Here is a 26,730-nt window from a genome sequence, read left to right as displayed (position 1 = left end):
CATTAATTTTTTAATTATTGGAATGGAGAATCTGTATTTTATTCGACTGTTTTATAACACAGAGTTTCTTGGAGCATATTTTCATCTTTGGTTTCCAGTATCATTATTACAAGGATTTTGCTGGATATGGACATAGTGAACCCGGTGGTATGTACATGATGTTTTCATAACCAACGTTCAAAAATTTTTCTTACTGTAAATTTATGATTATTTTACTAGGAAATATAGTGTTGTTTAATAATAATAAAGTTCAAGCAACAATTCCTATATGCATTAACTCGGTAATGATAATTCTGCTCCCCGATACCAGGTAGCAGTCCCGAAAACATTAAAACTGCTACACTCATGCTTCCCATTATCCAACGATTAGCCAGTCCAGTACTATACGCCTTATTATGGTATTGATATTGCTGCTGCCCCTCATGAGTGAATAGAATATGCAAGGAAGGTTTTGACAATTTAATAGGATTTTGTGTGTTAGAATATTATTTTTCCGAGAAAGTGAAGAATATCAATTTGCTATCGGGATTTAATCCATAAATTATTAGAATGCTATAAAATAATGATATTAGCATAAAAAAACGGTCTAATAGTCAGTAATAAAGCATATAAATGTTCTTTAACATACAAAAGAGATGACGTAGAGTAGGGCATAACGTAACAATAGACCCATATAATTTTAAAGGATTGCAACCTTTTAGATATCGTAGATAACGTTGTAATATAAGAAATAAAAGGGAATATTCAGGTAGCTAACTGATGTATTAATAACTCTTATAATACTTTTAAATTCAGAGGTCTAATACGACTTTCTTAAATCAGGATATATAAAACTGTGATTAAACCAGTGCTAATGTGTGGATATTTGGCCAGAACGCTAACAAAACAATGTACATAAAACTCAGGTATTAATTAGATCAGGATTACTAGAAAAGCCATCAGAAGTATTTTCCGACTTACAAAGGTCCGCGTACTAACCAATACCGAACGGAACTAATGCCAAGGCCAAACACATATATAAAGCCAACAACGTCGTGTAAGAAGCTAAATCTCAATGCCAAAGTTGCGCTGGCTATATCCAAAGGCTCTATAATAACTACATTGCCAAGTTAAATTGGGAGGATGCCCCAAGAGAAAAAATGCCTTTAGGACTTCCAAAAATGAAGGGGGAAGGTAACATGAGGCCAGATTTAGGAATAATGAGACTATCTACCGACCCATCATATTTATCAACACATGCCTGTTCAACTATATCCTACCTATAGTCAATACTCATCTGTTGGGGACTATCAAATCAATTACATGTAATCAAACAAACCAGGCTTAAAAAAAGTTATCTCAGGAAAGGCACTTTTAAAACGTTATTTACGTGACTTATTAAAATTTAAATTTTTAATGAAAAATAAAAGATTAGCCATTTGTTATGGGGTTCAGAGAAGAATCTTCACGATGTTAATTTTTTGAGATATGATTGGATGTTTTCTCTTCATTGCATACTGAGACGCCCAAGTGGTATTCTTCTGTGCTAACTTCCTTCCATACCAGTTTTACAAGTTTGACATCTTGGCGTCTATGCATGTGTACGATCTGCCTTAAGCAATTTATTTTCCTAAAAAATATCGTTATAAGAGCTTTCTTTATTCAGTATGTGTTCTTCTTCTATACGGATTTGTAGCGATATGATAATGAGGTTAAAACAATTTTCCTATTATTTTCCTTTCAAATATTCGTAGTTCTTCCTTATCCGTTTTAGTCATTGTCCATGATTAGCATCTATGTATTAAAACAATTTTCCTATTATTTTCCTTTCAAATATTCGTAGTTCTTCCTTATCCGTTTTAGTCATTGTCCATGATTAGCATCTATGTATTAAAATAGGTAAAAAGTTTAAATTATGATCTGTATTTCTTTAGTGACATTGTTATTAACCGTGATTATTTATCTAAGATATTTAAAGTGTTCCATATTTAGGAAATTGTAGTTGTTAACTTTAATATTTTATCAAGATCTATTAAATTGGTCTCTTTTGTTGATTCGCTTGTATTTCTTCTTAACTTGACGAATTCTTCTTTTTTCATTCTGTGAACTACTAGTGGGTTCTTTTTACGGAATTTTTTCATCACGTTTAGATAATCATCAACGGTATATAAACGTTGTTGAAATTTTAGGGCATTTTCAAAATCTCCAAAATCACTACCATTGGGTAAAAGCTAAGACTAGGAAAGAAATAGCGTAATGTAATTTTTTCAATGGTAGGATGAGTTTCCAAAATCATTTTCAGAATCAAAACTATTTTAATGCTGCGGTTTTGGCCGCCACAAGAGTCTGACCACAAAATTACATGTTTTGCAGAAGTAACATTTTCTTCAATGTGTTTCTTAAGACAAATGCCTACGTCCTGGGCTCCCCGACCAGCTTCACCTTCTATCCAAATATAACAATGACCTTTTTTATCCTTGGCGCTATGGATACCAAGGTTGTAAATACATAATTGACGCTTATAATATACAATATTTATTAGAATTCTCAAAAAGGGAAGAGTTTTTCTTTAAATCAAAAGAAAAGGTTTCCACTTCTGGTTGATCGTTGCTTATCTTCATGTCTAGCTTTCTTTCTTCTAAGTGCACATTTTTTCTTTTTTTAACGCTTAATTGTTCGTTATCTGCGCAATTTTTAATTTCTAATTCGAAACAATCACATCTACTAAAAGTATCTTTTTTCAACTTTTTTCTTTGAAGATTAAATCGTGTTAAAAACATTTTTTTGTAAAACGAAAATTTAACAAGGTCATTGTCTGCTTCTTCAATATACAATTCATACATTTTACTTAATGTTATGTCTTTTGTTAAGTATTCTCTTTCTGTGTTAGCTCTTCTGTAATGTGACTATTATAGAAAAATTTAAGCAATAACTGAAACTACTTCTTAACCTAAACGCCTCAACAAGTTGCCTACATATGTTGCCAAATATTCGATTTAAACATTAAAACGCTCACAAGAGGCGCTTGGTCCAAAACTAATACACAAAAATTAGTCGCTTGCTCTAGTTACGCAAAATTCAAATTCCAAAATAAAAAGAAAGGTACTTAATCTTTTTAAATATATCTGGTTATCCGTTACTAACAGGTTAATGGGATTTATTACGTAGATAGCTTATGCTTTTTCTATGTTGCCAAATATTCTATTTACAATCATTAAACCCCTCGCAAGAGGCGCTTGGTCCAAAACTAATACACAAAAATTAGTCGCTTGCTCTAGTTATGCAAAATTCAAAATCCAAAATAAAAAGAAAGGTACTTAATCTTTTTAAATATATCTGGTTATCCGTTACTAACAGGTTAATGGGATTTATTACGTATATAGTTTATGCTTTTTTCTATCTTATTCTTTAAGTTCCATCTTCTATCGAAGGTTGGAAATCATCATGGCTATACGGACTCTGTTGACTGCCGCTCTATAAAGTTCTGCACTACTGCATTCAAACCATTCCCTTAAGTTTTTAAGCCAGAATATTCTTCGTCTTCCCACATTTCTCTTTCCTCGGATTTTGCCTTGCATAATAAGTTGTAATAATGCGTATTTTTGCCCTCTCATCACATGTCCTAAGTACTTAAGTTTTCGTCTTTTGATAGTTAATAATATTTCCGCCCCATTTCCTATCATTCTAGTTACTTCCACGTTTGACATTCTTTGAATCCATGATATTCGTAGGATTCTTCTGTAACACCAAAATTCAAAGGCGGCTAACTTATTCAGATGGACTTGTTTTAGTGTTCACGCTTCCAAGCCATAAAGAAAAGTAGAGAACACGTAACATCGAAGCATTCTCAGGCTCTAACTTTATATCCCGAAAACAAAGAAACTTTTTAAGTTTAAAAAATAATGCACGTGCTATTTCAATGCGTGTCCTAATTTCTTTTGTTTGGTCTACATCTGATCTTATCCTGTTGTTCCTTTTTTCCACCAGAAAGCGCCATAATCCACAATTTAAGAAATTGGGGCTGGGTCTAGTGATGCATAACGCCGTTCATATAGCAATTTGTTGTCACATGTTTATAGTTTTTCAAAAAATGAACTCCGATTTAAAGATTAAAACGTAAAACAAAATATAAAAATCTATTGAACCTTATTCAGAAAATTTCAGAAAAGAATAACTTTTGTGAAAGATTGTGGGACACAGTCATATTTTAAGATAAAAACTTCAATTCAGAGAGTGGACATTCTTAATAAATGTATAATCTAATATGGAAGCATGTTTATGTTTTACAGACTTAGAAAGCACTGAGCACACAAGTATTTATTTTTTTATGTACTAGGTCGTAAAATAAGTATACTCAAAACAAATAAATATTATCTACCAAGTATTCTACTCCACTTTAATATCAATGCATCAGATATATTATAAAGATTTCGTCGTAGTTGTAAATTAATAGGAGATAAAACCAAATGTAGAGCATATAGTGAAATCTGAATATCTTAGAATAACTATATCGAGCGGGAACATTATTGATGAGCAAAAGGGAGACCCATCGCTGAGAAAGTGACAAAGCAATTGGCAAAAGCAAAGGGTACTTTGTACTAAAGTACCCATACTCTAAAGCATAAGCAGTTCTTTTCGTACTCTTTTAGTAGGTGATAGATTCGACCGTTACTTGATGGAAATTCATTTTATCTAACAATTAAACAGGTATGCGTTTACACGTCATATTTTGTAACTGAATAAGTTGAGGAGGGGATAACTGTTTGTCTCAAGTTGGTCATTCAGAATTATGTCTGTATTTTTTAATTTGCTAATTTCCATATATTCTAATATTCATGGAATCTACAGATAGCTTAAGGCCTTTATTATAAATACACTTTTTTAGTAATAAAAATATATAAATAGAACCTAGAATACGCCTGTAAAAGTATGTAACCTTTGATCTCTGGGATAAACCCATCTCCTGAACAATGGTGCCGATATATGTAGGTAAAATTTTCTACACCTATTTTAACCTGTTTATTTCCTCATTATCAATATATATGAGTTGTAACCGATACCACAAACTCATTTACTTATAGAGACTATATATTGACTATAGTTATTACTATACAAATCTGACTCGAAATATCGTCTTAAAATAACAGCAACAGAAAAGTGAAAGATTAGTCATTTTTTATGAAGGTTAAAGTAGAAGCGTTCACGAAAATTGAAGTACTAAAGACCACCTCAATCGGGCGTACCCTGGGTAATGAATAATTAAGTAATCGTTAATTCTTAAATCACCCGTTCAATATGTTTTTTGTCAAATCGGTCCTTTTTAGGACCAACTATTCTAATTATGTGTAAAAATATTAAGAGCGATAAAATATCTAGAGATAAAGACACTCCACTTTACATATGCGCTTAACAAAATGCAGGAAGCACATAGTTGGCCAATCCTATGGTATTTGTTATTAAGCTAATCGCTGAAAATTACATATTAAATGCAGGCAAAGAAGCAAAGAAAAACTTATAATGAGAGAAAACAAAACCAGTCAGCTGAGAGAACCTTTCAACGATGTTGAGCTTGGATCCGCTATCCACGTATATAATGAACAATATTACGGCTCCTGGCTGAGGATCTGAGCACAAAACTAACTATAAAATTTGAACTAAAAATACAACAATGGCTAATATCCAAAGTCTTTAGACAATCAAAGCAAAGACAAAGTTGTTGCCTTGCTTAAACCTGGCAAAAACTCCAACGACCACAAAAGCTATCAGCCAATATATCTATTTATTTTGTCAGCTATACAGAATACTTCTGTACGTGATCCTTAATATAAACCGATAATAGAAGAACAACTCAAATTAAAAGACAAAAGTGGCTATATATGACAGGTTAGATCATATATGTCACAAATACTAAATCTTGCCCAACACAGCGAAGAGAAGTACGAAAAATATCAGATATGAGGAGTGGTATTTGTTAATCTAAATGCCGCTTATAAATAGTTATTTAAATAACTTATAAAATATTTAGTTATAAATTAGTCAGCCAAATTCGGGGAATATTAAGACTCATATCCACACATAAGCTCTACAATATCGTAGCTATCAATCCACCTAATATCCGAAGATAAGTAGCTAGAGAGCAAAAAAAAACAAAGTCCAGATTCGTGACATCTACTCCACGAATACCAGCCCATTTTATGACTAGAATCAAGGAAAAACTGGCTATATCAACACATCTGCAAGATATACAAACAAAAATAAGCTGCTCCTCGCCATCTGATCCCTCGAACGGAACTTCCTTATGGTAGTTATCTTCCTTAAATCTGCCAGGAGGACTCTTGCCTGCAAACACCGGTTAACTTGTGTGCATGTGGGGTGGTACAAGACTTATCACACTTTCTTAGTTAACTTTACCGGTCAAATCGCTCTTTTTGAAGGGACAAGGTTTATTTATGTGAACTGAACACGTAAAGTACAGTCAGTAAGCTATTACTTATTAAGATCATTGCAAATTTGACACTAACTCCACTTATATTGATTACATATTACCCCTAAATACGAGATAAAACATTCAGAAATATGTAATATTGGTGAAGTGGTATAATTCATGTTATAAAAATTAATCATTCTTCCCTTTTTTGTGCACTACTACCCATTTTAACAAAAAAATATCTACTCGTATTTTAGCACTTAAATATTTATTTTGAGATAACCTTCTATTCAAAATTAAAAAATAGAATAATAAGAAATAGAATCCAGAAAAAAATAAAATAATAAAATAGAAGAAATAAAATAATAAAAAAGCTGTATATAAGATATCATGAAACAATGGATGAAATAAAAGAAGTTCTTATTAACCGGATTCTTAACTAAAACGTATAAAGACATACTCACGTTAACAAAATACATTAGGAAATTTTCGCATATGAAAAAACACATCCAACTTGGTAATGAAATCCTTTTGTATCTATAAATCTATTTTTAGAAAAGCACGTACCTACCAAAAACAGGTATTTGGTAGTACACATATCTGTTACATACTGTAATGCATATGAATGATAACAAAAGTAAGGAGTCTATATGAACCGTTTAGAATACACGCTGGAAATAAACGGCTTAATCCCATAGTTGCCAAACTATCAGAGCTTACTTAAACCGATATACGTATGGTTCCAATATACACGGAACAAGATCTGAACGACCCCTATAATATATACACGTGAACTAAGCGATATACATTCATGATACAGGGGTACTTAAGGGCTCCACAAAATTTTTAAAAATTGCGAAACTATACATGTTGACGAATCGACAGAGCCAATATTATGGAATGGTCAAGTGAGCTCCGTATATCGGTGGCCACTTGACCACGGAGCTCACTTGAACCTGAATTTTAACATGGGCGGAGTCCACTTTATGCCGTAGATATATATATATATATTGTTATGCTATTTAAATTGTATTATATTGCTTACTTAGGAAAAATCCTGTCTATATTTATTAAATGAACTAATCTCCAATTAATCACAATAAATCAGCATTAATTAATTACAATCTCAGGCTATTTAAATTGTACAATTTACCTTTGATCGTGGATTCAAAATATTTTCCAATTGGCGTCCTAATCGGGATAGGTAATATGACCTGAATAAAATACATAGAATTTCAACTGAACTATATGTGAGATGTCCTTTATTTTAATGAAATTTTATATAACAATCAATCCTGTAATATTTGCAATATACTAACTTTAAATATATGAGAAGTTGTTTTCTATCATGGACCCAAATGTTATTTTACATTGATTTTTAATATGTGTTATAACTAAGCTCTTTTTATAATTCCTTTTTTTTTTTAAGTGATCGCAAAATTAACTGTCTCTATTATTTATTCAATTTATTTAATTAATAAATGAAAATCACACTCCGGCTCTAATGAAATTTGACTGACCTTTCCTTCTCTGCCGTTGCAATTCTATGGCCCCGCCACAACAAAAAAATCCTTTCTCTGCTTCTGCTCCTATTGTGATCCAGATGACGTACACCTTTCTCCTATCTGTCCTTGTATCTCCAAATGTTTCCGGCTTCGTCTGCTATTAATATTCTTATGCCCTTTGGTTTTCTATCTCTCTGTACCCCGTTCCTCACACTGGTCAGCTTTTACACCGCAAATAAACACACCCGGTAAATTACGTCTTCGGGACTTCAAACAAACACAAATCACAAAGCTCCTTTCTTCTTGGACGACGAAAACTGACTAACTAACCTTTTTTTCTCTCTCCTATCTCATAGCCAAAACCAACCTCCTTGCATTCAAAAATTGACCAATAAAAATCATCCACCTCTTGTGACGTATATCGTTACCACCCAACTCTCTCTATAAAACGTCATTCGGGTAATTCCAGAAAACAACCTTCTTTAATTATTCTAACTAAATCTATCTGCTTTACAAATATTTCTTACTAATAGCTACAAACGATACCTGTTTCTCAATTCAATGTCTTTTGTTAATAAACTTTTACCGATATAATCTTTCGGGGAGAAAACCACCGCAAATCCCGGTCTATTGTTCAACACTTTCTATATACACTTTTATTCCGGGTAAATCCATTCCACAATAACCGACTTATTTAAATTTCTTATCGATAATATTTGAAAGTCTTGTCTCTGAGGCCTAATGAACAATTCTTCGAACAACTTAAAATACATATTTCGTCTTATACAGGATGTTTGAAAATTTATATGCCCGTGTCTTTATGAAATATCAATAATTTTAATTTTTATTTAAGTAATAAAATTTGTATATCGGTTTTTTTATTGCTTATGGACATTCAAAAGTACAACAAATCCCCGCCTTTGTAATCGAGAAAATTTATCAATTTATGCAACTAAATTTTCTCGAGGCAAAATAAACGCACTTCCTGTATGCTAGCTGTACTTATGCTACGTATTATCCTATCCTACTATCTACTTTATACAAATTTAAATCTTCATTCGTGATATTTATATACATCATGGATATTATAAATACCTCTGATCTTTTCAGAATCCATATGTTTCAACTCATAGCTGTTTACTGCACCTTCGTTGTTTACTATGTATGGCCCTTCGAAAACAGGCATCAATTTTGCGCAAATACCGGTCTGAAGATTTGACACTCTTAATGCTCTTACCATTACTTTGTCACCCTTTTGGAAAGTTACTGGTCTTCGTTTCCTATTATGACCCTGTCTCTGGATGTATTTCTCATTGCTTCTTCTTAATCTCCTCTGAACGGTTTCTATAACCTGTCGATACTCTCTTTGTTCTGGATCTTCCCACGGTCTTATTGGCATGACGCCTTTCATGATGTATTCTGGTGTTTCTTTCGTTACTGTACTTGGCATGGAATTTAGGTACATCTCTATTTCTCCCAATTTTCTGTCCCATCGCCGATGTTGACCATCCGTTGCAATGCGAAGAAATTTCGTTACCTCTTGTATAAATCGCTCAGAAGGATTACTTTGGGGATGCCTGATGCTTACAAAGTTCGTCTCGATTCCCCGTTCTCTAAGCTGTCCCTTGAAACGATCATTTCGGAAGTACGTTGCATTGTCTAGTAAAATTTTTCTTGGGGTTCCTACCGTAGCGATGAAATTGTCTATTTTTCTCAATATTTCTTCCCCTTTTGTGGTGCGGCAACTATATAATTTTACGTATTTTGAGAACACATCCACCATCACCAGAATATGCTTGTTCCTTTGCGTGGTCACAATTAGATCGCTTAACATGTCGATGGCTATAATGTCCAGGTTGTTCCGGGATACAATGCTCTTTGCAATATTTTCGTTTTTAAAATTCCTGCTCTTGTATTTCTGGCATACTTCGCATTTCTGTGTGATCTCTTTTGCAATGCGGTAATCTTGTCGACTGATGTAGTTTTCCCTAAATACAAGCCATACCTTTCTACTGCCAATATGTCCATTTTCCTCGTGTAGTTTCTTGATGATTCTTTCTGCCAATGTCGGTGTCACTAAATATAATTCCTTTCCGTCTATTCTCTTAAAAAATATCTCGTTTTCGAGCTCTGCTCTTCTCTTTTCTCTTTCTTCTAGGCCTTCCTGGTCGGTCATTATCTCATTTAACGAAAATATCCCTTCGTCTTGTGTCAGTATATTCAATCCCACATGTAATGTAATTGTCTCCTTTTTTCCTGTATCTTCTTCCCGTGTTAAAGCGTCAGCTATTATGTTGTCTTTCCCTTTGATGTATCGAAATTGGAAATCATACTCTTGTAAGAGCAGAATGCCTCTGTGTATTCTGTTATTTACCAATCGATTCTTCATGATGTGTATCAATGCTGCATGATCCGTTTCGATGGTGAATTTAGCTCCCAATAAGTAAAACCTTAATTTGTTTACGCAAAATAGTACACTGGCGAATTCCAACTCGGTGACACTGTATTTTCTCTCATGTGTTTTAGTCACTCGAGATATAAAACATATCGGAACCTCTTGGCCGTTTTGTATTTGCGACAACACTCCTGCAAATTTCTGTATCGACGCATCCGTACGGAGTATAAACGGCAAATTGTAAATAGGGTGATATATTTTTGTTCCTTTAGCAAATTCTTGTTTCAATATTTTGAAAGCTTCCTCCTGTTCTTCTTTCCAATTCCATTTTGTCCCTTTCTTTAGCAATTTTATTAAAGGAATTTCTTTTTGGCTTAAATCGGGAATTAATTTCTTGAAATAATTTATCGTACCGAGAAACCCTCGCAATGTTTTTAGATTTGTTGGTCTTGGGTATTCGTCGATGAGCTTTACTCTGTCCTCGGCTAGACTTACAGTTTCGGTGTCAAGTTTGAAACCCAAATAAATCACTTCCTTTTGAAAAAATTGACATTTTTCAATGTTTAGTTTTAATCCCGCTGTGTCCAATTCTTTCAAAATTATTTTGATATGTTCCACATGACTCTGCATATCTTGTGAAAAAATTAATAAATCGTCGATGTAATGGACGATGAACTCTTCATGGTGATTCAAAATGGTATGCAAAGCTCGTACAAGTGCTGCACAGGCGCTTTGTAATCCAAACGGAACTACCTTAAATCGGTATACTATACCATCAATTGAAAAGGCAGTGTAGTTTCTACACTTTTCAGCCAAAGGTATTAACCAAAAACTATGCTTTAGATCAATTTTTGAGAAAATATGTGATCCCGTGATCCTTCCAAAAATGGCCTCGATATTTAACGGTGATTCATATTGTGATACTGTGTGTTGGTTGATATTTCGGGCATCTAAACAGAGTCTTAACTCTACACTGCTTTTCTTCACTATCACAATTGGGTTAATATAGGGTGAGTCACATCTCTCAATGATTTGATCTTCCAACATTTTTTTGATTTCTTGCTTTACTTCTTGCCGATACTTATAAGGAATTGGATAAGTCTTCGATCGAAAATTTCCCAAGTTTTTCACCTCAAATGAGTGCTCGTATTTTGTGGCCACTCGGTTTTTCTCATTTATCAGCGTTTCATAGTCTCTTAAAATTATACGCAAATCATTTTCTTTGCCTTCTCCACATATCAATTTTTTGTCTCTCCCATCAAATTTTTCGCACATATTCACCGTGTACTCCGTGTCTTCTTCAAACACCACTGTCTCCATTGTGTCCTCTTCATTTTCCTTTGTTTTTTTTTTTGTTGGGCTCGTCTCTTCTTTTGAGGAATCCCAAGTTTTGCTTTCATTTCTTGTCAAAATTTTTCCATCTTCTTCTCCTGAGCTCGTCTCATCTTTTGAGGAATCCCAGGTTTTTTTTTCTTTGATCTTTTTCAGACCTTTTCCCCTCTTTCTTCCTTTTCCTTTCTTCGTCGCCAGGTTCATTTCCACCGTTTGTTCTTTCTCTGATTCGTCCGTAATTTGTTTCTCTTGTTCCTTATCCTGTTCTTCATCTTTTTCCTTGGTTATTTTCATCGTATTGGTTTTGAAGTCGATCACTACATGTTTTTCCGTTAATTCGTCAACGCCTACAATCATGTCATGTGACATATTCGGCATTATTACACATTGAAGTGCATACATATTTTTTTTCAATCGTACCATTACTCGTATACCTTCATTTATTGTTGCCAATGTCCGTTTATTTGCGCCCACTAAATTCACCCTAGGTATTTTATAAATTAGACTTGTTAAATTTACTTCTTCGATTAATTTTCTGTTGACCAGTGTTATTTCAGAGCCGGTGTCTATCATAATTTTAATTGGTTTCTCATTTATAAATCCATCCACAAATTTTAAATTAACTCCATTTCTCTTTTCATTGTTTCCTGCCAGTTTAATAAATTCCTTGGGGTGACAAAAAATTCCTGTTTGTTTCTTCGTTTTTAGTGAGCGCCTTCTTGAAAACACGCCTGTTGTTCTTCTGTGTTTTCTCTCCCGTCATCTTCTCTCTCATATTCATTTTCTTCTCTTTGCATATTATTTATTTCTCTTCTGTTCTCTTTTGGTCTATCATTCCCGTATCGATTACCGCGAGATTCCTGTTCATTCCGTGGGTTATTGTATCTGTTTCCTTGGTATGGGCGGTTATTTCTACTCTGATTTTCCCGATCCCTTTTTTCATTCCATCTCTGGGTTCTGGGTTCATAATTCTCTCTTCCGTTCGGTCTATTTTCATATCCCCGTCTAGGTATGAATTCTCGTCTTGTATAATCTCTTCTAAAATTTTGACCTCTATCTCTATATTCTTGGTTTTCTCTTTGTCTATAATTTTCTTGCGGTCTTCTTTCTCTTCTTTCATGCCTACGTGATTCTCTCATTTGCAAAAATTGACATAAGCTGTCAATGTCCTTGTAATTTTGGAGATTTATGTGGTCTTCCAAGGTATCTTCAAAATGTCGCGATATCAACTCTACCAATTGTTCTGATGAATAATTATATTGCAAATGTTTTGCATTATTATAGAGTTGTAATGCGTACATCTTTTCTGATACGCCCATCCTCTCATGGTATTTTTCATTTTGTAACTCTTTATTTACTTGTAGTTGCTGGATTTTTCCCCAGAAATAATTTAAGAATCTTCTCTCAAAATCTTGCCAATTGTCCAATTCTTCTTCCTTGCTGACAAACCAAAGATTTGCCTCTTCTTTGAGATGGTTTCTGATGGTTTCCTTTGCTGTTGCAAACGGTCCTATGTATTTGACTTTTTCCTTTAGGTTATTTATAAAAGGCACTGGGTGTATTTTCCTTATATCCCCGCCAAATCGTACTTTTACGTCTTCTGTGCTATGTACGATGACTTCCTTTCTTTCTACTCCTCTTATCTCCATCTCTGCAATTTGTTTAAATCTCCTTTCCGTTTCTTTCCGGTCTTCTTGTAGCGCATTTTCAAATTTTATTTCTATCTGTTCTAATTCCCTTTTTTGCATACTCTGAATATCCTTCATTTTAGTTTCGATTTCTTCGCTCTGCAATTCTATTTTCCTCTCTGTTTCTTCCCTACTTCTTTCTAAACAGACTTTTATTTCGTTTTCATATTTGTCCATACGCGTTTCCATTTTTTGTTCCATTTTTCTTTGGTTTTCTTCCAAATTGTCCAATTTTTGTTCCGTTCTTTGTTGTGATTCATCCATTATGTGTTTTGTTTCCAGTTGATTTTTATCCATTTTTTGTGACGATTCTTGTATTTGTTGTGTCTGTATTTGCATCATAGCTAATAATTTTTCTAACATCCCTGTTTCTTTTCTTTCCTCCATTATTGTAGCATTTGCTTCATTATCCGATCCTTCATCAATAATTGTTTCCTCTTCTATCTTATCCTCTTTCCTTTCTTGCGTTTTGCTTTGATTCCTTGTGGTCGACATGTTCGTTAGATTATTTATCCCCGCCAAATATGAAACTTTGAAATTTGTGCAATAATATCCCCGCCAAATATAAAATTCTACTGGTCTGTTGCAACAAACGGGACATTTCCTGTTCAAATGTAATAACTCTTGTGTACGAGTATCAAATTTCAATATCCCACAAATAAATCAAATGGTAAAATATCAAATGTCAAAATCAACCAAATCATTCAAGTATGGTAAAATTATCAAATTTAAATATCACACAAATAAATCAATTATGGTAACCTATAAATTGTCAATATCACGAATAAATCAATTATGGTAAATTGTATCTTAAAAAAAATATATAATCTTTATGTCCTCAATTTTTACATAATATTTCACTTTATCCCCGGCATATAAACTTTCAAATATCTGCTCGTCTACTCCTATCCTTTCAAATTTGCCAACTAGAAATATTTTTCAAAGCTTTACACGTTGGGGGCCATTTTGTTATGCTATTTAAATTGTATTATATTGCTTACTTAGGAAAAATCCTGTCTATATTTATTAAATGAACTAATCTCCAATTAATCACAATAAATCAGCATTAATTAATTACAATCTCAGGCTATTTAAATTGTACAATTTACCTTTGATCGTGGATTCAAAATATTTTCCAATTGGCGTCCTAATCGGGATAGGTAATATGACCTGAATAAAATACATAGAATTTCAACTGAACTATATGTGAGATGTCCTTTATTTTAATGAAATTTTATATAACAATCAATCCTGTAATATTTGCAATATACTAACTTTAAATATATGAGAAGTTGTTTTCTATCATGGACCCAAATGTTATTTTACATTGATTTTTAATATGTGTTATAACTAAGCTCTTTTTATAATTCCTTTTTTTTTTTAAGTGATCGCAAAATTAACTGTCTCTATTATTTATTCAATTTATTTAATTAATAAATGAAAATCACACTCCGGCTCTAATGAAATTTGACTGACCTTTCCTTCTCTGCCGTTGCAATTCTATGGCCCCGCCACAACAAAAAAATCCTTTCTCTGCTTCTGCTCCTATTGTGGTCCAGATGACGTACACCTTTCTCCTATCTGTCCTTGTATCTCCAAATGTTTCCGGCTTCGTCTGCTATTAATATTCTTATGCCCTTTGGTTTTCTATCTCTCTGTACCCCGTTCCTCACACTGGTCAGCTTTTACACCGCAAATAAACACACCCGGTAAATTACGTCTTCGGGACTTCAAACAAACACAAATCACAAAGCTCCTTTCTTCTTGGACGACGAAAACTGACTAACTAACCTTTTTTTCTCTCTCCTATCTCATAGCCAAAACCAACCTCCTTGCATTCAAAAATTGACCAATAAAAATCATCCACCTCTTGTGACGTATATCGTTACCACCCAACTCTCTCTATAAAACGTCATTCGGGTAATTCCAGAAAACAACCTTCTTTAATTATTCTAACTAAATCTATCTGCTTTACAAATATTTCTTACTAATAGCTACAAACGATACCTGTTTCTCAATTCAATGTCTTTTGTTAATAAACTTTTACCGATATAATCTTTCGGGGAGAAAACCACCGCAAATCCCGGTCTATTGTTCAACACTTTCTATATACACTTTTATTCCGGGTAAATCCATTCCACAATAACCGACTTATTTAAATTTCTTATCGATAATATTTGAAAGTCTTGTCTCTGAGGCCTAATGAACAATTCTTCGAACAACTTAAAATACATATTTCGTCTTATACAGGATGTTTGAAAATTTATATGCCCGTGTCTTTATGAAATATCAATAATTTTAATTTTTATTTAAGTAATAAAATTTGTATATCGGTTTTTTTATTGCTTATGGACATTCAAAAGTACAACAATATATCTGGTTTAAAAGATTTTTTAATAAAAAATTTTAAAACTCGACATTTTAAAACTTTACTCTCTAGCAAAATTCATACTTTTTACCAGACCCTCGTATTAACAAGATTGAAATAATTAAGTTTCTGCCACTTTCATTTTAGGATTAAGACTATTCAGGAGTTTTTATAAAAAAAAAAGTGGTACAGTAGGCGGTACTGTAGTCTACCGCGAAGCTTCATACTAGATTTTCTGTATTTTTTAAAAGGTTTAAAATTAAATTAAGCAATTTTATTATTTATTTAATATTTTTTATATATTCTAATAAAATCTATAAAAAATAAAGTTGTACATGTTTACATGTTATACAAAAGACAACCTCGTCACGTAAATGGGCTCTTCCAATTGTTTACTGTGACTACGATTTCGTAAAAAGCCATATTTAATATGTGCTGATTTAGGAATCTCTTTCAAAGTATATTTATGAAAGTTCAACCTACACCCTTTTACTACTAACCGTTTTTGTCACATTTTATTATAATTTTTAAGCTGATAATAATTGTAAAAATTTGACATTATAGATATATAAAATAATTTTGAAATGAGTATATAGTAAAATATATATTAAAAATAAATTTGGTGTTTACATTTAGTAGGTCGGTAATTGTGTTTCTATCAATTTTGCTTTATTTTTGTCGAAATAACCTTATTTTTCTTGTTGTATGTTGATTTGTGTATAAAATTGTTAATTGTTATTAATTATCTCTATAACAAAAAGAAGTGGCTCTTAAAATATCACAAAAAAGGAGAAAGAAAGAACTTTTACTTATTGAGAAAGTATCCAAATATAAATCAAGAAAGTATAGAAACCAAGAAAAAATATTAACGAAAACTGGAAGTTTTAAATGAAGAGAATGATCGATAAGAGGAAAAAAAGAGAGACAAAGGCCAATCAAGAAAGGTATTAAGGAACAATAATTAAAAATCAAAATATTAAAAATTTAGTTATATTAAAACAAAAATATGCTTAAGAAAATTTATAATACATTATACTATACAAAAAGGTGTTGTCTTGTGATTTCATTTATATTGAATAAGTAAATTTAAATTATACACAAGTTTTAAGAACACATTACAGAAATTGCTGAACTAATATAGTTATGATTATTATATGTACAATTATAAAAATGCAAATTAGTGAAATTATAAGCATCATAATATCCCATAAAATTTATCTTGACAAAGGTGAAAATAAGTTTAAAACTTATACAATATAAACTATCTCAGAAACAAAACAAGTGGTTTAATAGAAAATATTTTTTTAGAAATTGTGAATCAAGTTCTGCAAATGTCGTCCGATGCATTATTTACTATAATGTTCCCTCAATATCACCTTAAAATCGAGAAAAATCTCTTCTTTTTTTTCCTTTTTATAGCTTTAATTAAATGGTTTTCTTGTTGATTTATATTATGATCTATAGGAAACAAGACTCCATTTTCTATGGTGATGTTATGAAATATTGCTGTTTCTACTATTACATTCATAGTCACTTTTAAATTTGATCTCATTCGATTTTTGAAAATTGAAAATCATCGTTTCCTTACCCTGTATTGCCTTTCTACAACATTCCTAGTTCGTATGAGAGATTTTCTGATTCTGTTCTAGTATCTTGTCTATCGACGTCATCAAATATGATTTCAGACTGTAACCACACTGATCAACTATAAAAAATAGTACAAACCTAACAAAGTCTCCAGCTTTAAATCTTTATATGACGCTATTACTAAATATTGCTTTAATCATGTATAGAACCCAGCCATTTTGCAACAATATTTCTATTTTTTAAACTAGTCACTAATTTTTTGGACATTTATTGCAAAAACTATTTTTCTAAACGATATATTTTTGCATTTGCACCTCCATAAAAATCAATTCGAATTAAGGTACAAATAACTGCAGCTAGAATCTTGGAAATCATACAAGGTCATAAAACCCTTCTTTAACTCGGACAATTTCATTATTTGTTTGATATATTTTTAATTCTTAAAGCTGTTGCCCTCGATATATCCATATACTCAGCTACTGATATTTACATTTTTTCAGAAGCAAAAAATATTAATGTTAAAAATAACTGTTTTACTGGTGTAACAGCTTCTTCCCTAAAGATACGTGCTGATTACAGTATTTTTTCTATATACATTAGAACATTAATGTTGGTTGGTTTGCCTTTTAATGATTTTTTATCCACCAATGTTAATGTTATTTTATTTAATTTATAAAATAATTCATTTTATTATATCTCAATGATATTACTTACCTCTTTGTTCTAAAGGTTTATTGAAGGTTTAAATAAATACAAAACTGTGCCTTTTATCAAAGGAAACCTTTTAAAACAATATAATTCATTGTGTTATTCTAAACAATTCATTATTTTCTGTAAACTTTTGAGTTCCGTACATACATATATAAATTGTTTTTTGGATTAATTCGAACTTGAAGAAAACTGAAATTTACACTTAAAGTGGACCTTCAATTTATTTAATGTTCACATTTAAATTGATTATGATTTTGACATTTATGAAGGATTTTGACGTTCGAGAATCGTAAGTGAATCGATGTAAAGACCCGCTATTCCGTGACGCTTCTCATGACGATTGCATTTTGTGACGCTAGTTACGTGATGCTCGCCTCAGTATTTCACTATAGCAAAAAAGTTAATACAATATTGTACAATATTGTACAAAAGTAGTATAGAAGCTGTGCATAAAAAAAACTTTTTTTCCCAAAATGGATGATTAAAAAGTTTTCCTCAAACTTTTCCCAAACAGACAGGCCTCTGATGTGTTACTGCTGTTTGTGGTGCAAATACTTCTTTTTGGTAAAATGTCTATTCACCGCTAATATCTTCAGGTTTTAGTAAATTTTGTTAACCATTTCTGGGCAAATTCTGTTATTCGTGCAACCAATGGATAAATTACGATTGTTTGTTAAAAAGTAATGCCCAAAATTTTTGTCCACCACTTATAAAGTCACATTTTAATAATTTTTATTTACCATTTTTAAGAGAATGGGCCTTGTGGTAATAATGTAAATAACAGTTGGAAATTAAAAATTTTTCAAAGCGTCTTAAGAGATTATTCGCCAGTTCCAGATTTTTCGAGAATAAAAATTTTGTCCGTTAAAATATTTTTAAGTAATCCAGCAAGTTCCAGGTTGCTGTTCCTTCTTAAACTTCTTAGGATAATGGAATGAGCTATAAAGATAAAAAGCACAAAACTTACCTTTACACATTTCTTAAACTTTAGTTGCAGTTTAGTATTAGATAGTAACACCGTCACTTACCACTTTGGTGTAAGAATATTAAAAATCTATTTTTGTAAATTAAAATTCTTAAACGGAGAAGTCTTAATTACGATAATAACAAAATAATGTTTATCTTAATTTATAAAAGTATGACTTATCAGTAACTTTTTTTATTTCAAATAGGAAAGGTTAGAAAAGCAGTCGGATAAAAACATGTTTTGTGTATATAAGATATCTTCATTTTTTTACTGAACATCATCGATATTGAAAGATTACCAAAATAGGTTAAGATTTCACTTTTCTCTTGCATCTAAAATTAAGATAACTAGTCAGAGAACGACGATTTTGACCAATCATTTAAACAGCTATTTTTAGTCCATATGGAGTTGGCTGGCACCATTGGACACTTTTCCAGATGGCAGATAGGTAAACGCCTCACTGTTGTAGGTGACTGTCAAAAAATAAAATATCTGAGATTAAGCAAAATGTTCAAAAAGCATCTGACTCTAGAAAAGCGCTTTCGACAGTGTTATTTATTCAATTTAGAAGCGACGAGGACAACGTTTAGAAGAGAACTAGAAAACCCCCTAGGTATAAACCTTTGCCAGGAAAAATCATGAATATGAGGAAAATTTTTGAATTTACCATTACAGGAATTTAGAGGAAAAGTATAGGAATCCCAGTAGAGGTAGAGTTTCAATAAGTAGCATGAGATGATCACGGTATGGCAAAATAAAATAAATAAGCACAATATATTATACCACTGAGGAAAGGAGAGTACTACACTACACAGAAATAAGTAGCAATAATTGTGACAAAAAATATAGATAAGGCTATTAAAATCACAGTGCTATTCTCAGACAGAATAATAATGATACAACTGCAAATAACAGCATAAAATGAAAATGTTTATGCACCAACAAAAGACTAATAATGAAAATATCTACAGACAAATTTTTAATAAGGTAGTAAAAATCAGTAGCATAGTTACAATGACCACCTTTTTGACCGATTTTTATTTTATAGTGGATTCGTATCATTCATAAGAAATTCTATCTTAAAATCAACCTTAATGTCAAAACCGACTCGTTGCATAGGGACTTAGTCAAAGACGATTCATCACACAGCCGCACCTCTTGACCAATCAGCACTCGCTTCTCGATTAAGCGATCTTTGTTTCCGCTTTCTACTCTTTTTTGCAGTGTATTTTTTTTAGTTTATTATTGCTTATTGTACGTTGTACGTGGATCATGGATGGAGTAATCGATGAAGGTATGCCTGGAGGAGCCCGTAAAAGTACTAGAGACCCAGAAAATTGAAAGAAAAATGTCAAAAATCATTTGAGGTGAGTGTTCTTCCTTCTGTAACAATAAGCTTTGTGGTGCCGAAAACCATGAAACATTAATAGTTTCTATTATATAAGTATTTTGTAGATTTTAACCGTTTACAAATACCTAAAGCTGGCTAGTTTTGTAGGATGCTTTGAATGGTGTAAGAATTTAAATTAAAGAAGAATGTATCAATAACATCAGATACGCGGACCACACGGCGATATTCACTGAGAGTTGTGAAGCCCTCCAGGTGTTGATAAATAGGATAACAGAATAAGTCAGAGATATGGACTTTTACGAAACATTAAGAAAACAAAATGTATGATGATCTCTAAGAAGGATCACCAATTTGGCCGATTCAGCAGAAATGGTCAATGAAAGAGATACACCTACTTTGGTACGAACGTCAATGAAAATAGGGACCATTTTCTAGAAATCAAATGTATGTAGGATAAAAAAGATTTGCATTTCAAAAAATGGCTAAACTATTCAAATGTAATGATTTATCAATACCCATAAAATCAGGTTACTACGATGATACGAGTCGAGGACTCTTACAAACGCTAGCTGTAAGAAAATTGAGGCTCTTGAATTGTGGCTTTATAGTAAATCCTAAAGATATGTTATACCGACCACGTTACTAATCAGGACGTTTTAATACGAATACAAAAAGAACAATAGCTCTTAACCACAATAAGAAGAGCCAAAATCAAAAGATATGGATTGATGCAACTTATTTTACAAGAAAAAGTAGATAGATTTCTTGGCTAAAAAATCTTTTCAGAGCAGCAGTATGCAAAGTACAGATTGCTCTGATGGTCACCAACATTCTAAACGTATAGGCACTACACAAAGAAGAAGTACTTCCATCAATATGGTGCATTTTCGTTTGCTTTAAACTTTTGTTTGAAGATTTTTGTGCGTCGTTTTAGTATTTCACCAGCTTTATTTAATTTGACTAATAATTTATAATTTTAATTTCGACCGGAAACATGCCAAAATCTCATTAGATTTTAGTTTACCTACGCTATTTCGATTACCGACATAGTCATCTGTCGACTTCCTTCGGATTTGAAGCTGGATAATATTTAAACGGTAAACAGGTTATTTTTTACCTATTTTATTTAAGATAAAAGTAATATTCAATAGATTTAGGTACGTCACATTTAGTTTTTTATATCCAATAGGTTTATGTCTCACTTAATTTAGAATTTGTGCTCTTTTAACATATGGTAGAGGTTTATTTTAATCTTCTTATACACTAAATATTTTCCTCTTTTACATTTTTATTTTCTTTTTTTTTTCTTTACTTTTTTTTGTATTATGAGCATATAATTTCCGTTTTATTTAACATTTTTGGTATTTAAAAATTTAAAAAATGGTGGCGCATCTTTTATGTAAACGATTGTTCTTTCCTTTTCTGTTTGTTTTTTGTTTATATCTTTTGCGTATTCCTCACTAAATGACGTTACCTATCATTTACCATGACTGAAAAACGGTTCTTTCGGGACTAAAAGTGTATCAGTGTCCTGACGATACTTCCCTTCCTGGTAATTCGGTTCACTGTTATGTCACACTACTATTAATGACAATAACGAATATACTGTCATCGCACTGCCATCCTTCCTTTTCCTATTTTCTTATGGGTCTTTTGGTTTGGAATCTTGTAAAATATTATGTATAAATATTAGTTGATTTCCAAACCAAAGGACAGTCTACCTCGGTTTCTCCTAGAGCCTTAAACTCTAGGAAGCCGACTAGAGATACTCTGCTCCACCTACCTTAGACTTTGAGGGTTTGTCTTCATCTTCTATAAATTAGTTTTATTTTATCATCCTTCGAAAATAATTAAATGTCCCAACTTGAAAAAGGGATAAGTGCGTAGCAGGGTATTTCTCACACCAAATTCACGAATATCCTAGAGCAGAGCGTACGGTGTAAGTGACGGTTTTACCGTCATGGTATCCCCCCCCCCCCCAGACGACAATACATAAGAAATAAGGATGAAAACCTAGTGAGATATATATTAAAAAACCTTGGTTTACTACTTTTTCTTCTTTATGTTCCGTCTTCTTCCGAAGGTTTGTGAACATCACATGATAGGTCTCTATGTATTGTGTCGAGTGTATTATGTTTGCAGCTTCCAGTATTTGACAACATTCTCTTAAGTTTCTCAGCCAGGTTTTTTTCTTTCTACTCAAACCTCTTCCACCTTCAATCTTGCCTTCCACTCTAAAGTGTAGCTGACTGTACTTATTATTACTGAACACATGACCCAGATATGTCGCTTTCTTCCTTTCAGCAGTTGTTAATAATCTCTTTGCCAATTTGTCTGAATACCTCTGAGTTAATTACTCTGTCTATCCAAGGTATTCTCAGTACGCATCAGTATAGCCACATTTCTAAAGCCTTCATTTTGATAGTTGCTGCTCTTAACGTTCACTCTGCTAGTCGAAAACCCATACGCTACCCGTAAAGGAGCGTAGAAAGTACATAATATTTCGTGATGCGCTATCGGATGCTAACGCTTAGGTTGCGGTTACTTATAAACTTTCTCATTTTTATGAATCTAGATCTTGCCATTTCAATTGCGGTCTTAACCTCGAGGTCTGGTTCTCACTTATCATTTACTGTATATAATATCCCCATATATTTCTCTTTCAATATCTTTGGTTTCAATATGTAGGTCGATATTTTAAATGGTCTTTTTACTAATCACTATAAACTTAGTTTTTTTTCTGTTGATCTTTGGTACAAATTGGTTGCCTGATATATTATATATGTTAAGCATCATTTGTAAATCTTTTCTGTTATCAGTTAGTGTAACAGTATCATCTGCAAATCGAAAGTTACTTATTGGTACGCCACTAATTTTGATGCCTTCATTGTTTGTACTCTTCTAGTGCCTCTAGAAATAGTTGTTCCATATATAGGTTGAAAATCAGTGACAAAGAATGCAGCCCTGTCTAACGCATTTAGAAATAGTTGTGTTGTTACTCACCATGGGTCAATATTTTATGTTGGCTGTTTAAGTCCAATACAAATTTTTAATATTTTGGATGTTCTTAGTATCCAGTCCTGAAATATGTAATAGTTCTGAGTTTGTCATGTTCCTCTTGCGTTCCAAAACCGCATCTAAAGTTAAATTGTGTTTTATTTATGCTTTGTTCTAATTTTGTTTGTATTCTGGAATGGATAATACGCAAACACACTTAAGGGCGTGGCTCAATAAACTTAAAAGGCGATATTCACTACTTGTCTTAGAATTGGATTTCTTGAGAAGGGTCACAAAAACGTAGATTTCATCAACTCCGAGGGAATTTCAGCAGTATCATACATCTTATTAAATAGTTTCAACATTACACTCAGATTGTTCTCGTTAAAAAATTTAAAAATTTGACTGATATTTCATCGCATTCTGTTGCTTTCCTATCTTTCGTTGGATCTATAGCTTTTATCAGCTCACTTGTTAATATTTTTTGTCCATTAAGATCAAGAGTATTCGTTACATGACGATAATCCGTAAATATATTTTTATGTAAATTTTCCAACTCTGTAACTGTTCTTCTTTATCTAAAATAAGTTTGTTGTTCTCGTCTATCAACCTATCAAAGTGTCGTTTATTGTAAATATAAATAAACTCTTTGATTGTTTATGCATGTTAAACTTATCGTGCCATCGTTCAAGCTCTTCTATCTCTTGACATTTTTCTAGAGTTCTATCAAGTTCGGGAAATTTCTATATCTATACTATTTGGGATTATTCTTATTTTTCTGACTTCTATCCATAAGTATTTGACATACACTCATTATTCTTCTTCCGTCCGGAGAACAAATCACTTCTTACGCATCGTTGCATACAGCATCCCTTAAGTTGATCCAGTCCCTTTCGATATCATTGGTAGTGGCTCCTAGGGCAATATTACTATTAGTCCTTTTTGAAATCATAACTTTTATCTTTGGTTTACTCCTAAAAGTAAGAATATTAGAGCTTTGTTGGCGACAGATTGACGATGGATTTGCATTTGTATGGTTAAACATAGACGAGCGTCTCTAACTTACTTCCCTATCACACCGCTACATGCCGCCTACTACCGCGGCCAGTACCTCCGCAAACAAAAAATCAAATGTGCTTTTATTACATATTCGAAAATAGTTTAAAATCTTATCATCGTGGTTTCTCAAAACTCTATACAACAGAAAGAGTTGACCTTTTTTCGATCTTCTATGAGTGGATGAATCCAATAAGTTCTATTAATGTTCATTTTAATACTAAATAATCTTCGCAGTTGCTTGTGATGACAATAAAGTCGCCGCGTCGTTGGAAATAACGATTAGCAGTAGTGATATTCAGCGACAACTAGCCGCATATACCTAGGTATATAAACAGATTAAAGCTTAAGAGACGTCCTTGTATTTTACTCTTAATACGCGTATCGAATGCGTTTCCCTCTCTGCTCTATACACTTTAGCCTGGACCTTAGAGTTATTTACTTTAAGCATTTGACATAATATGGACCTACAGAAGAATATTAAAAATCAGTTATATATAGACAAGGCAATAATTGTTAAGGTCCTAAGAATGATGAAAAAGGGAAAGGAACTAATATATATAGTTAAGATAAAAAAGTTGCAGTGATTAGAGGAGATCTGTATGTATTGCTACAAATTATAATACGGAATAAAATAGAGGAAGGACGCAATACTGGAAGAGGACACATTTGCTGACTGAATAATCGGAGAAAATCGTATAAATGTTTTTCCGTTGTACATCCAGTTTCAATTTAATTTAAAAATTAGAACTACAGAAATCATCCTATGAAACAATATTATTTACAAACACTAGTAAGTTTCCATTATCAATTATAAACATTTACAACCGAGCATGATTAGATTAGTCTATTACCTTAAACGACTCCTAGTTACTCTGTAAATGTTATTAAAATATATTATAATTATATCATTTAATTTAATTTATTTTAGCTAATTATAAATATATTAATTTTTCAAAATAAATAAATTATAATTAAAGGGAGAATAATTTCATAACTGGATTATACCAAAAAGTTGTGAACTGTTTCGTTCGATTATTTTTAATGCGTAAACTATAAACTTAAGATACTTTTATATTAAGTTAGTAAACATGTTAATATTTTACCTGAATGCTGTTCTACTTTCTAAATTCAGCGCGCAGATTAAATGATTGAGAGGAAAAAGGTCTTCGAAGGTACACTATGACGATTTGTCCTTGTTCCTGTTATTGAATCTTTGACCATATTAGTTCTATTACGTGTATTGGTAAAAACGTGAATTTAGATAAAGAGATACTATTAGAGCTGGTAACACTAGTTACTAGTATGAGCCTGTAACGTAACAAAAATTTAGTTTTATACAGGTTAATTAAATTTAAGATTATGTAGTAAACACATAGTACGTACTGACTGGTTTTGACGTTTAAAGACGACGTTATTTTTCAAGGGCTATGATATTACTTCTAATAAACTAATAATTTTATAAAAAAAACTAAGTTGCTTACGAATTTGACAAGAATATATTGCATAAAAACACGACTGTGAAGCTGAAACAGTTTTATGTTCAGTTTGTGTAAGACTAAATATAGAAAAAATAAGTTTGAGTAGAGCAATAGAAGTTTTTTAAGAAAGCTAAAACTTAAGTGATATTCAGCAATGAGGTTTAGAACTATGTTCCTACTTACTTACACGTAAGTTGGGATTATTTATATACAAACAGTCTGGTAGCTGTATATCTGTTTCAAATAGGTATTCGATGAAGACTGTGAACCATAGATACTAAAGTAATTAACCAAAAAAGCATACTCAGAAAGTAACTATAACTAATAAAATATAAATTGGGGAATTAAACATGGAAATAGAAATAACTTTGCACTGTTTCATGGTATTGAAGTTATAAAACAGCTCACATAACTGGGCGTACAGATAACTGAGAACCGCATCGAGGAGGAGAAAGTACGAAAAAGAATAATTAATGCTTTCTAACAAAGATATCTATAAAGAATTAGAGTTTAAACTCTATAAAACTATCATATGATCAATAGCAACATATGATGCAGAAAAATGAATCATGACAGAAAAAATGACAAACCTTATTAATAATACCTTTACAACGAAACATTTATGGAGAGTAGGGTTCAAACACAAGTTAAATCAATATTACAAATAACCTAGTACAACAGTTACAACAGAATACCTAGTAGAACGCATACTGAATCCATCGTGGAACTTCAGCCAGTAGGAAGATCAGAGGTAGAGAGACGAAGTGAGAATCGATGTTAAAGCGATATTAAGGGTGGATAACTTGGGGAGAGCAGCCACGAAATGGATGTTTAGAGGGGGAGGCTGGACAAGATCAGGGTTCAACTTGGGCTTTAGCGCAATTGA

At 32.2% G+C, this 26,730-nt stretch overlaps 1 protein-coding gene across 10 annotated transcripts in view; it reads right to left on the bottom strand.

Moving 5' to 3' along the window:
• LOC140436940 (scavenger receptor class B member 1-like) overlaps positions 1 to 26,730 on the bottom strand; it is a 514,509-nt gene that overhangs the window by 141,368 nt on the left and 346,411 nt on the right. Inside the window, exon 1 of one of the 10 annotated variants that reach the window (XM_072526119.1) lies at positions 25,470 to 25,492. The exons of 8 other annotated variants lie outside the window; for them this stretch is intronic. Coding sequence is in view for 1 of the 2 variants with exons in the window: in XM_072526117.1 (XP_072382218.1) it covers positions 18,960 to 18,969 (10 nt within the window). In the remaining variant the exon portion in view is untranslated. Of the gene's footprint in view, positions 1 to 18,959; positions 19,089 to 25,469; positions 25,493 to 26,730 lie in introns of those variants that run through there. One more of the 10 variants, XM_072526117.1, reaches the window with a different exon arrangement.

Source organism: Diabrotica undecimpunctata, chromosome 3 (genome assembly GCF_040954645.1).
Source record: "Diabrotica undecimpunctata isolate CICGRU chromosome 3, icDiaUnde3, whole genome shotgun sequence".
Taxonomy (NCBI): domain Eukaryota; kingdom Metazoa; phylum Arthropoda; class Insecta; order Coleoptera; family Chrysomelidae; genus Diabrotica; species Diabrotica undecimpunctata.
This window is presented reverse-complemented; position numbering and strand designations above follow the sequence as displayed.